The 13728-nt window shown below is 49.4% G+C and overlaps 1 protein-coding gene across 1 annotated transcript in view; it reads right to left on the bottom strand.

Annotated features, from left to right (window-relative positions):
• Positions 1-7509: 7509 nt before the first annotated feature.
• The window catches only part of ATP9A (ATPase phospholipid transporting 9A (putative)), a 121257-nt gene continuing 115038 nt past the window's right edge, over positions 7510-13728 (bottom strand). Inside the window, 2 exon segments of the mRNA XM_032461386.1 lie at positions 7510-11262; positions 12826-13029. Of these exon segments, the coding sequence (XP_032317277.1) occupies positions 11126-11262; positions 12826-13029 (341 nt within the window). The 3' untranslated portion in view covers positions 7510-11125.

Here is a 13728-nt window from a genome sequence, read left to right on the forward strand (position 1 = left end):
TCCTTCAGAGAGCAGGGGCCATGAATGTCACAGCCTCAGTGCCGAGAAGCTGCCTGGTGCCCAGGAGGTGCTTGTGAAAGTTGAATGAAGCCTCCAGACAGCCCGGGGCTCTCTTCCCTGGGTGATGACATCCCTGCAGTGACTCATGGCTCAAGCCCTCTACCCCTTCTGGGGCTGACTCTGCTCATCTCTGCTCATAATTAGAAGGCGGGAACAGCCACAAGGACAGCCGCTAGAGAATGTGGCAATTCCCCGGGAACTGCTAGGTCAGGGATGGAGGTGAGGAGGGTCCTCAGGAATGATGGGCATCAGAGAAACATCTGTCATCTTCGTTGGCATTTCCCAACCTCTCATGACATGCTGTAAAGGAATGCAGCTTACTGGAGAGAAGTCAGGCTGCTGCTTTTACTGGGAGACTTGAAGTTGAGGGTTAAAGTGAATTATAACTCCAAAGAGGCAGCTGCCTCTAAGACAAGAGACCTGGGCTCCAATCCTCGCCCCATCTCCTACCTAGGAGCTGAGTGGCGTTGAGCCAGTCACTGAATCTCTTAAAATTTTGCCGATGGAAAAGATAACAACTCTTCAAAAAGATCCTGTATGTAAAGCACTTTGCATAAAGTCAGAGCTGCTGCTGAACCAAGACCCCACAAACCAGACTGAGACGTGATGTGATGCAAATTAAAACCACAATCAGATACCACAATGCACCCACCAGAGTGGTTAGAATTAGAGATATTGGCAATAAAGAGAACGAAACGACAAGCCACAGAGGAGAGGAGAGTTGTTTCGCAAATCACATATCCAACAATGACCTTCTGTCCAACAATGACCTTCTATCCAAGGTATATAAAGAACTCTCAGAATTCAACAATGAGAAAACCATCTAATTGTAAAATGATGGATGGCGGGGCGGGGGGGCAGGCAAAGACACGAATATCACCAAAGAAGGTATGTGAATGGCAACCAAGCCCAAGAAAAGATGTTCAATGCCGTCAACCACTAGGAAGATACAACTAAAATCAGGAAGAGAGAGTCCTGCGCATCTGTCAGAACGGCTACAACAAAAGGACTGACAATGCCAAGTGCTGACGGAGATGTGAAGCAACCGGAACTCACACACGCTGCTGCCGTGGAAGAAGAAAGGCGGTACAGCCAGTCTGGACGCAGTTCGGCCGGGTTTGTTTTTTTTTTCTTAGCAGAGTTACTGAGATATAAGTGACACAACTATAAAATAAAATTCACCCACTGGTAGCGTACAATTAAATGCGTTCTACCATATTTACAGCTGCACAGCCAATATCACAAGCTAATTTTAGAACATTTTCATCACCCCAAAAAGAATCCCCATAGCCGACAGAAGTCACCCCCATCCTCCAGTCTTCTCCAGCCCTGGGCAACCACTGATCTACTTTCTGTCTCTACAGATGTGTCCCTTCTGGACACGTCACATAAATACGAAATCATGCAACACGTGACCGACGGCAACTTTCCTGTTACTCAGCCTAATGTTCTCAAGGCCCATCCATGCTGCGGCACGTGTCAGTACTTCATTCCTTCTTACGGCTGAATAGTCGGATCCCACCCTAGGCTTAGACCACATTTTGTTTATCCTTCATCAGTTGATGGACAACTAGACTGTTTCCACCTTTTGGCTGTTGTGAATAACGCCATGAACGTTTGTGTTGCTATGTGGCCCTGCTTCAACCTGTCTCAGTGACGCTTTTCTCCTCTGCAGAATGGGGATAATAGTGCCTCAGAATCACAGAATGATGAGGGGCAGGTGGGAAAGGACTTTGCAACCGAAAAATGCCAGGATCCAGCAAGGCCCCCTTTTTCCAGTCAGGTTCCTGAATCTTTCAGAATCCTCTCTTAAAACTCAATGACTTAATGCTCCTGAACTGTACACTTAAAAATGATTAAAATGATATATTTTGTGTATACAATTAAAAAAAAGAAACCTCAAAGTCACAAAGGTTTCCTGAGCCCTCACCCCAGGCCAGGTCCCAGGCTGGCTGAGGATAAAACAGGAAGTTGGTTCCTCCCAAGCCGCCTGTCCACATCCTCGAAGAGCAGAGCCAGTGAGGAAGCACCAGCCACGTGGGCTCCAGCCACCCTCCTCCCCCCGCACTTCTCTCAAGCTTCTTGGTTTATCTTTTCAAACTCAAGCAAAATTTTGTCTTCTGCTCTATTATAGTAATGAATTTATTTCCATGTCAAAAAAAAAACGTGTTAAATAAATCGCCAGTTCAATGACTGATTCTCATTCTCCCAAACTGCCAAGTCAGTGGAGTTCTGGAGAAGTCCCCTCTCTCCTCTGGCCACATCTATCCAGCCCTGCCCCGAAGGGTGTGAGCCCCCGGCAGGGATGCCCAGGCCAGCCCCACATAAGGGAGGCAGGTTCCTGTCCCACTCAGAGCGCAGGCGCAGGCGGGGAAACAGGAGCCACTCAGAGCAGGGCTATTTAAAGGCAGAGCACCTGCGAAGTCAGGGAAAGGTGAGTGGACAGACTCAAGGTGGGAGTCTGGGCCCAAACTTTGAAATCAGATCTAAGTAACTCCAACCAGACAGGTGACCTCCATGCTTGGAAACAAAAAAAGACATGCACATGAATCCATTTCTATGACGGACTTTGAACTTAGGGGACGATGCCTCCGTCCATCTGCAGCTCGCCCTCTGCTCAAAGGTCTCAAGTGATGACAACAGCTGCTCCGTGAGCCTCACTGCTGGCCTCACCAGTGGGGCTCCCACCCCTCAAAGCAGGCAGGCCCTGCAGCTCAGGGAAGTTAAAGAATCAGCCCTGAATCACTCAGGAGGTGTGGGAACTGTACCCAAACCAAGTCTGTCTCCATTCCAGCTGGGTCCGGGACACATCGCCCTGTGCTGCCCCTTGGCAAACTCCAGCCTGTTCCCTAAAATGTCACTGTATCCGTCTCTGCTCCCACCCACCACAAGGCCCAAAAGAAAAGTGGCGCTCTCTCTCGGAGTCTCCCGCAAGCATGAAGCCATTTTACAGCGAGAGTCTCCACGTTCGCTTAAGTCAGCCTGGCTAGCAGATTTCTTTTTTTTCTAGCCTGATTTTTCTCTAATTCTGGTGGTGATGAGCTGCCTAATAAAATTATGCTAAGTTATGTGCATAGAGAGTAGCATCTTACACTCTAATTATTGGCCACATCTTTGAAGAATTCCTCTGCAAGTTCGAGGGTAATCAACTCACCTCTTTCTTTGGGTCTGATTAGTCATTTGGGGCCAGTTGGAGTCCCTGCCCCCAGTCCCTCTCCAATCCACAGGGTTCTGGATGTCGTTAGCTACTCCAATTGCCTTTTACGAAATCTGTTTCACATAAAAGGACAAATGAGAATGAATATTTGCCCATCTTTAAGACACTAGCTACATTCTTTTCCACAGCCTGTTCTCGTTACTCTTTCTTTCTTTGGGAGGAATTTGAACACAGCCTGGGCTCCCGCACGCAGTTCAAGACTGCAAAAGGCTTCCTCTTCGAAATCTGACCCAAGTGGGCATATTCTAGAAATGTAGCAGCTTGGAAGAACATGACTCCGTTCATCCTTCTCTGCCTATTCCTCCTCCAGACTCACCTTCTAAGTCTTAGGTGGCCTGCCTCCCAGGACTCGCCAGGGAGCAATCACTTCTACCCCCTGCACCCCGGCAGGGCTGAACAGGGACCCTTCGTAGTATTTGCTGGAAAAGTAAGAAGAAATTGCATCCAAAGGCTGGCTTCTTCTCCTGTTATTTAATAGTTAGTGTCATTTATGCCAATAAAGTCACGATGCAATAATGGGCAGGGGAGTAGGCTGATTCCAATGAGAGGGGCCTCACCTGAACCCCTTGGAACACAGAGGTGGCAACAAAGACAGACAAGGATGGGTCGGCTGAATAGTGGGGAGAGAGTGAAATGGGGCTCCTCAGGTAGACCTCAGGTGCATTGGGCCAACTTTCATGATGCTTGCTTGGTCCTCATGCAGCATTCAGTCTGCATGACTGCGGGCCCTACCAGTCTACCTGCCCTCACCTCCTCCCTGCTCCTCCGTGGTCTCGGTACTCCAGCCATGTGCCCTCCTTTTCTGCTCCTCCAACATGCCCAGCCTTTCCAACCCCAGGGCCTTTGCACAACCTGCTGGGGGAACACCACTTCCCCTACAGCCTTCCACAGTTCCCTTCCTCTCATCCTTCAGGCTCCTGCTCGGGAGGTCCATTCTAGATGACCCTTTTCTGACTCCCACCACTTTCCCCACCCTCAGCTTTACCAGCTTATCACTCAACCTACCCCTCACCTGGCTTCTTTGGAGAATATTAGCATCTGTATCTGTATGTCCATTGTCTCTCTCTCTCACTCACTCACACACACAAACGAGAAGATAATCCCTATGAGGGCAGGGACTGTCCATCTCGTTCTCCACTGTGCCTAGAGCCCAAAGAACAGTACCCAACACAGAGTAGGTGCTCAGTAAATACTGAGTGAATGAATGAAATATTCACACAACTTCAACCCCTCTTTCTCTCTCTGGGTTCTATAATCTTCCTTGAAGGAAATTGTAAAATATACATATTCCTGGGCTTATCTGGACCCAATAAAAGGTAAAAAAAAAAAAAAAAAGTTCTTAAATCTCTTGAAAATGAGCAGCAGAGGCTTGGATCACCAAGTTCTCAGCATAAGCAAACAGAACCTGCAGGCTGAGTTCTAAGAAATGAGACCTGGCGGGTCACCGAGCCTAGGTTGTGGGGCTGGTGACTTCACATATGATTCAGTTACCCCAAACTTTAGGGGGAATCCGTATCAAAATAAAAACCTCAATATGGAAAGCAGAGGGTGGCTTTGCTTTGGCATTCCTGTGAGCAGTCAGGCTTTCTGAAAAGACGCTGCGTTGCAGAGAACTCATCCACAAAAAGGGAGCAGGAGGGAAGGGGAGAAACCCTAGGACGGGGCATATTCCTCTGCTAAGGCTTCAGATGAAAACCGATCTGGGAGTGCGTGATCCTCCAAAAATCTACCAGCCCCCGAAGTACTTAAGTTACCCCTCCGACCACAGCCACATGGAGAATGAAATTAAATCCCATGGAAAGATTTGACTTATTTTTTTTTTTAACATTATGCAATGTTTGGGTGAAAAAAGGAGGGGGGATATCAGAAGAAAATAAAAAAACTCATCTTTTTCCCAGAGTTTAGCAAAGCTATTTCGAGCTTTTAATGATACATTTCACCATCACTTCATGGGTACGTTTTGCGAGGCGCGAAGGCGGGACTGCTCTGTTATGTAACCCATTTAAAGTAGGAAATTAGCAAGTCCTGAATGAATTCTGTTACTGTGCTCCTGACTTCTGGAAAGTTTGGAGCGACTACAGTTCTATTTTGAGGTGAGCAAATCCATCATTTACAGATCTCCTCACAAATACCGCAGGGTTTCAGGTCACCCTGAAAAGTTTCATAACAAAAACAGTTAAAGTACTTGGGGTGTTGGAACATTTCGTCTCCAGACCTTATGAGCTTGAAGAGTGAGGAGGGCAAGGCTTCTCAGTGGCCAATTATTCCAAAATGCAAATATCCAAGATCAAATAAATTATTCATCTCACCCCCCAACCCCCAACCTCGCTACGTGTTTTGTTTTTTTTTTTTCTTTCAAGCTAAGTCCAGCAAAACAGTCTGGTCAACAACATAAAAAGAAATGTCTGTTTTTAACGGAGCTGTTGGCCATGAAATAAATTCTGAAGCTCTGAAAGCAGCAGCATCTTGAAACAGACTTGGTCGGGTAGGCTGCGCCTGCGGGGTTGGGGAAAACAGGAAACGGAAATGTCTCTCAGTCCTCAAGTTCCCCCTAGTGGCTCGAAACGAGGAGTGTCTGCACATGAACGGAATTTCACAGCCGGCAAATGCAGTCAGAAAACTTTACACGGACGGCCCGCGTTTAAGGAGAAGTCCTGTCCCTCTGTTCCTCTTACAAGCTCAGGTCACAAGAGCTGGTGCGTCATCCCCCATGCGCCTGGGGGACCGCGGTCGATGGCGGCACAGCTAACACACAATCCCCTTTCTAATCCACAAGCGAGCGCGAACCAGTGAGAGGAAACCAGCAGCCTGCCCTGCAAACAGCTGCTAATGAAAACACGTGGCCAGGTGGATGCATGGCTGACCGGCTTCCTGAGATGGGGGTTTATACTGCTGGGCTCCTTTGGAAGTGAGGACTCTTACAAATGGCAAAACTAACACACGCAAACTGTATTTGTGTTTTTCAGCCTCAACACTTTTGACGCTGGGTTGGATGATTCTGTTGCGGGGCTGTCCTGTGTGTTGTAGGGTCTCCCTGCAGCATCCCTGCGCTGTCCTCATTAGATGCCAGCACAGAACCACCGAAAATGGCTTCAGATATGGCCATGTGTCCCCTGTGGGACAAAAATCACCCGTTTAAGAATCACTGGATTAAATTAATAAAACACGACGTCCCCTGCATCCTATACCACAGTTTAAAAAGCTCTTTTTCCCTAAAACTTGTGACCATATTCCTAAATTTTCTTCCCTAAAACTTAAGTGACCATATTCCTAAATTTCTATCACATACTTATAAAAAAAAGGGGGGGGGTCCTGCCAAGCAATCAAGCACTGTGTGTATAAATAAAATGTTTGCCTTTTTTTCTAGTTTATATAAATCACTTTTTGAAATTCTCACATGCCTGGAACAGACAACAGTACAGAATAATAAATAATGCATGGGTTTGGCATTTGGTTTGGGTTCTTTTCTGAAGTTAAAATAATTGGAGAAAAACCAATTTACATTTATGTACCAAGAGATACACATAAAATAGGAGCGTTACAATAAAAAGCCCTCATTTTGACACCAGAATTCATGTTTCTGCACAAATTAAAATGACCCCCAAAGGCACAGGTACACAAGCTTTATTGGGCAACAGCAACGGGCCAGGCTGGAGGACAATGAAAGTAGAACCACTCAGCATCACACAGGATCGCACGTGCGTCATCACAGGATGGAGAATTTAAATTATCCGAGAGTTCCTGCTAAATCAAAGCTCTGTACCAGAGCTTCCCTCTAATCAAAAAACGCTGTCCTGGTGAATCTTTGCAATGCAGATTACAGATAAAGAGGAATTCTAACAAGGAATTCATGGAGTCCCAGAGGAGTTTGCAGTCAGCCCCACTGCAATGAAATAATAAATTAGCCACAATTTTTTTTTAGGGGGGGAACCACGCCCCCGCCCCACCTGCCCCCAGAAACAGTATTCACGGACACTGCCCCGTGACACTAGCGGACCATGCCTCCAACCACAGTGCGCCGGAGAAGACAGGTTCACAGGGGACGCTGCACAGGTCCAAGCATGAGCTGCGCTGCTCACGTGCTTCTCAGCTCCATCCAAAAGCAAAATATGTTTTTTTCCCCCAAGACGGAATGGACATAATTAATGGAAATATCTCCTAAGATGTACATATAAATGACAAGGAAAAAAAAAAAAAAGCTTTACGTTAAAAGAAGGGAGAAATAAAATCTGTTGTCTTTGCAAAGCTCCTTGTGTATTTCTTAAGGAAAACAAAGCCGGGAGTGACAGGATTTTAACCCAATGACAACCAAGGATGTCCTCAAAACACCTGAGGTGACATCATACACTCACACATACACACATTTCAGACACACAAAAAAGGTCAAAGATAAAAATGGCTGATAGGTGTTTGCCTTAAACAGGATGGAGCAGAACAACACATAGGTCTCACATGCAATTTCCGCAGAGGTTTAAAACACTGCCCCGTAAAGGCGAGAGGGCGTTCCCACCCCCACCCCAGTCAAAACAAAAACAGTCTAAAAGCAAAAGGCTGGAGGAAGAAAAGCAGGCATGATCATGTCAACTTCCAATGTGCACAAAAGCCAAAATACATTCAAAATCATCGTCAGTAGAACCTAAATTTTCAGCAGAAAACATACAGAGGAACAGGGTAAGCAGACGTTGGTATTTAAGATCACTGCTACAAAAAAGGGGGTTTCACCTCAGGCAAGAGAGTCTGGGATCTGGATAGAACAGAGCTAACAGTGGGAGGAACCCCAGCTCTGGGCCTCCCAGCTCCAGGTGGCTGTAAACAGATGGGCTGCCCCGCGTCCAGGCGCTCCCGGGATGCCCTCCGTGGCTGCGGGCAGTCCCGTGCCCCTCGCGGCCCGAGTCCGCGCAGCCTGGCTCTCTGAGCGCACACATGCTCTCAAAATTAGAATCAAAGCGGGCAGGCAGGAGAAATCACTCAGGATGGGGAAGCCTGTCTGGTCATTTTCCTCGAGAAAGGGAGGAAGGCAAGGAGGGGAGAAAGAGAAACCAAACAGATCCCATTCTTGCCCACGCCCACACCACCATCACCCCAAAACATAATAAAAATAATCAAAGGGAGTTACTTGGACAGAAATACCCAGTGCTGTCGTGGGGGGGGGGGGAGGCTGTACTTTTCACTTGGACGAGAAGTATTTAAGCAGCACTGACTGTGTGTAGGGGGGCCTCTGCCTCCGGTCAAACTGGCTGCCGGAGACTCGGCTCCAAGGAGTTCCAAGGCGAGCGGAGCGCCAAGGTGTCAATGGTATTTCCTGCGTTCCTTGCAGGTGGGTGAACGGAGTCCTCGTGGCCGAGGTTTGTGAACTCAGGACTTTTCTGTACAACAGCTCGGGTTTTTGTTCATCTTCTCCCCACGGCTCGGCTAACGCAGTGAGCGCCCGCGCCTGCTGGGTCCCCGCAGGGTTCACGGGCTGGTGTGTGCAGCAAAGGACCGTGTGCTCAGCCGACGCGAGGCTCACGCCCCGTGGGTCCCCGGAGTTTGAGAAGCACGTGTGTCACTTCCAGACACCCCGGAACCCCAGTGGGGGGTGGGAGCAGGCTGCCCGCGGGCAGGGTGGCTCTCCAACGAGGCCGCGGCCTCCACTTGCGTTTGGCCCTTTGCACCTTTGAGTGCTCCACCACGGTGTGGTCGAGACGACAGAACAAGGCGGTCTGCTGATGGCACAAGCAGGTACCTGTGGCTTCCAGGCACGGCTCCTTCTGCCCCTGAGATGCCTTCTCCCTCCAAGACGTCAAGCAGGACTTTGGGTGTTGACTTTCAACGTCAATTCAAGCACCTCGATCAAAACTGGGAATTAGGGAAAAGACCAAAGAGACCATCTTCACTCCCTGTATCTGCTGGAAACATCTAAAAATCTCCTAACAAGGGTTCCATGAGACCTACCTGCAGGAGCCATCACCTGTCTGTCAACAAGGTTAGGTTCAGAGTTTGAGAACTCAAGAGCAGAACTACTTTTAGACTTTCAGGCTGACTTCCAAGCAGAAATGTTGAGCACAACTTTCTCCCACCTGCTCTACCTCTGAAATCACCCAGCGGAGACGTCAGACTCACCCTTTCTGAAAGCTCTGGACAAAGATCCTCTTCCTAAATAACCATTCACTCAATGCAACATGTATTTTCTGCAGACGCTTCCTGTATGGCAGAAATGGCTGGAACAGAAGGGGAAAAATACTGCAAAACTGCAGCATCTTAAAACAAAAATAGAAGTGATGTCATAGCCAATTTACTGCCACTCTAAAGTTTTAAAAGGGCAACAGAAACACACAGGCATATTAAGCACTCTGAAGTCCAGGACCATCTGTTCCTCGTGTCCCCAGCTCTCCAAGAGCAGCCTTCCCCGGGGAGAGGGGCCGTAACTTCCATCCCTGAACTAAGCACATGAAGAAGTAGCTGGCTGGAGGGCTGGAGGGCTGGAGGGCGTGTACTCATAAAGAATGAATCACAAACCCAAGACATCAAACACACTCAGCTCCTAGAGTTCTACCAGCTTAACCCTTACAGTATCTGTGGCTTCTGCCAGGAGAGACTCGAAACCCAAGAACGCCTTGCCCTGCCATGCCCGGTGCTTGCAGATCCTCTCCTGCCTCTGCAGCCAGAAGCCCCAGCTTTGTAAGAACCGCACACACGTGGGCCCCAGCCTGGTGCGGAGAGGAGTCGGCCAGCTCCCCGGGAGACGTGCAGGCAGCCGCACGGAGCCCAGCCCCCGGAGCTGCAGCCTCGCCTCCTCCCACTGGGCCCCTTGCTTGAAGCCGCCACTGACGAGTGGCAACACGTTAAGATGCCTCTGCCTTTGTCACTCCGTCCTCAGTAATTCCTCCTAACAGGAAACAGATTTCCGTGGAAGGAAAGAGCCCCAGCCCCTGACCTTTCCACCGCGGACTCAGAGGATCTGAGCCACATGTGCTGTGTTGTCTGACGAATTAGTTGGGTCTCTTATCACAGTGCCGACACGTTTAGGGCTGTTCAGTGGCACGTTTCCTGCTAAAACAACTCTGCTGAAAATGTATGAGGGTGTCCTCAGATAGCCACAGGCTTTATGCTTGTAACCGGGTCCAAACAAAGCGAGAGAACACCTTTGAAATTCTTTTACGAGGTGGCAGGTGACATTAACCCCCGGGCTGCAGACGCTGAATCAGAGGGAGGCTAACGTGCTGGATCTTCGGCTCTCCCTCCCGTTTATTCAGGGTCCCTCCCCCTCTCTTCTTGTTTGCCTTTGTAACCCCAGGAACCCCGTCCAGCTTCAATAAGCAGGACCACCTCAGAGGGCCTATTTAGCAGTTCTGAGCTGAGATTACTGTCTGGTTAACTTTTTACCAAATGTCACTGTCTTTTCCCGCAAATACTAAGAGCTTTATCTTTCTCTCAGACCTGTTTTTTAAGAGCAGACAGACGTAAAAAGTGCACACACATTAGGATTGTTTAGAACAAAACAAAAACCCGCTACAATCTTCAACCGGACAGAAACTTTTATCACATGACAGCAAAATTCAAGTCATAAGGAAGCCTGCACAGTGACCCACGTAGAAATCCCCTCAGGGAGTCACCGGCTGTAACGTAGTCACATTCACTCAAAGGCCAATCACCGGGGGTTCAGACGGGCCGCGAGGGCCCCTCCCGGGAGCCTCCCTCCCCTTGACTCAGGGTCGGGGCTCCGTGGAAGCCCAGGGCCTCTTCACATCAGAACTGCACATGGTCGCAATTCCTGCAAAATCCACAGGTGGCGGTGACTATCAACCCGACTTGACCTCCGTCCACCGGGAAGGCGCGGAGACGGGGTCCTCCCCCAGAGCGCACAGCCTAGGACGTGAGCTTGGAGTAGCTGGGAGGGGAGAACCGTCTTCGCAGGTACTTGAGGACGTAGAGGGGCAGACAGCTGACCAGAGTGATGACGGACACTTTCCACAAGAAGGACAGAGTGGCGATGAAGTACACGTCTGCAAGCAAACCAGAGCACGGTGGTGAGTGGGAGGGGGCCTGCCCGGCGTCGCCAGCAGGAGACCGCAGGTGAGCGTGGGTCCCAGCCCCTCTCCTGCGCTCACTCCCAGAGGGATGCACCGATAATGCCTGACCTTCCTGCCTCGCTCCTCCTCCCTCTGACCTGCTCTGGAGCTTCCTGACCTTCTGCGAAATGCTATTTTCAGCAACTTGGAAAAGAAAACTACAGGAGAAAAAAAATCCCTTCAGGTGTTTTTGATTTGGAATCTGACAGCTGGAGTGTTTCTCTCTAAATCCAGCAGAAAGGGACGCTCAAACACACGTTTCTGCCTCCCAGCATCTTTTCCCCTTCACCTCAGTGACGGTCACGAAAGCCAGAGCCAGCCCGAGGGTGCTGCAAAACGGGTGGGAACCCCGTGTCAGGAAAGGCATAACTTCAGTGGCAGGGAGGTGGGGGGAGTTTGTTACGCTCCCCTTCCAGCTGCAGGACAGTCAACCCCGCAGTTAGAAGGTTTTTTTCAAAACAGGAGTGACAGCTAGTGATCTTCAACAGGACCGGCAGCGGATGCCCCGGCAGACACCTTTCCCACCTCTGGAGCACAGACTGGGGGCGATGCAGCGGGCACCGAGTGAATACCTACTCAGTGCCGGGCCCAGGGCCCCACCCACGTGCTGCTCGCCCAGTCCTGTGGCTGGTCCACGTCTAGGGCGGCAGACTGAAGCTTCCTGAGGACAGATCTCGTGTCTTCTAAGCCTCTGTGACTCCCAGGTCTCAAGCCACTGAGCACACAGTAGGTGCTCACAAAACCCACTTGGAGAGACTTTTCAAACAAGTGTGATACTGTTCTAAGACTTCACTTTTCATGGGAATGCTCCTTTTCTCCTTTATCAAAACCTTCTCAGGGGGACGGGTATAGCTCAGTGGTTGAGTACCCACTTGGCATGCATGAGGTCCTGGGTTCAACCCCTAGTGCGTGCTCTACCACTGAGCCTTACCCTCCCTGCCACTGAAAAATAAATATACAAATCTAATTATCTCCCACTCCAAAAATTAAAAAATAGTAATAATTAAAAATTTTTAAATTAAAACCTTCCTAAGGAGCATTTGCTCATAAACAAGAGGCATGATCAAAGATGCTTTCCTGATAAGGCAGTTTCTCAAGCTAACAAAGTCTCCTGCTGGACGAGCACTTACGCTCGAGCAAGACCAGGACACTCACCGTCTCCCTAACTCCACAGAGCCCAGCACAGTGGCCACCTCCCTGGAGAAAGCCACTAGGTCCTTGCAGAACTAATCCCCTTCTAAGCCAGCAGGCACAGAGTGGTTTTAAAGGAAAACACTCTATATTGGTATCATGCCCGATGGCTTCAGTTCCAAGAGGCTGATGTCTCAACTGCCGCTTGTCCCAGGGGATGCCAGTAAGAAACAGGGGGCAGCTGAGTGCAAGGGGACAGCTGCTGGACAAAGAGCCCAGGTCAGGCTGCCTTCCTTCACAAGCTGGTGAGACCCCTGGACCTGACTGGCAGGCTTTAAATGTGGGGGTTGAGGGGGGGTGTCTTACCAATAAATTCATGTAAGAACACCAGGGAGGCGATGTAGCAGGCCAGGCTGAGCAGCTCGGCCACGGTCATAAGCCAGTGCCAGGTCTGGATGGTCAGGGCCACCATCAGCAGCTCCGTGAGGATGAGCGACGTGAAGGAAATCGCCACGATGTGCACGAACTCTGACTCAAACAGCAGCAGCGCCCCGTACATGATGGTGCTCCCTGGGAAGCAGAGCAGAGGCCGGTGGGGGGCTGCTGGCACCCACCTGCCCCCTCTGCTGGGAGCAACGCCTCCCACTCCTTCCCCATGGAAGCCTCACTCTGCTCACTCAATTCGACTCCTTTTTTTTTTTCCATTTAGACATGAAAGGTACCACGCATTAAAGGAGGGTAACGAGCGGTATTTTGCGGAGATTTTAAAGAACGGCATCACATTCTAGTTTTGCCATGTTCCCTTTTGACATTACACAATCCAGTCTGTAACTGGACAGAGAGAGGGAGAGAGAAGACGGGGGAGAGAGAGAGAGAGGGAAAAAAGCAAGAGAGGCAGAGGGAGAGAGAAACCATCTGAACTGGGTGGAAAAAAAAATAGACGCTTTAATGTATTATTTAAAATGACAGATGTAGCAGGGAGGGTAGGGCTCAGTGGTAAAGTGCACACTTAGCATGCACGAGGTCCTGGGTTCAATCCCCAGTCCCTCCGTTAAAAAGACAATACAAATAAAATGACAGATGTAGGCAGCCACAAGGGAACAAGCACCTTAAGATCCCACTTATACGAGGGACCAAAACAGTCAAATTCATAGAGACAGAAAGTAGAATGATGATCGCCAGGGGCAGGAAGGAAAAAGGAGTCTGTTGTTGAATGGATATACAGTTTCAGTATTGCAAGATCGAACAGTCTTGGAGATCTTGTTTCAC

The sequence above is a fragment of the Camelus ferus genome, chromosome 19, assembly GCF_009834535.1.
Source record: "Camelus ferus isolate YT-003-E chromosome 19, BCGSAC_Cfer_1.0, whole genome shotgun sequence".
NCBI classification, from domain to species: domain Eukaryota; kingdom Metazoa; phylum Chordata; class Mammalia; order Artiodactyla; family Camelidae; genus Camelus; species Camelus ferus.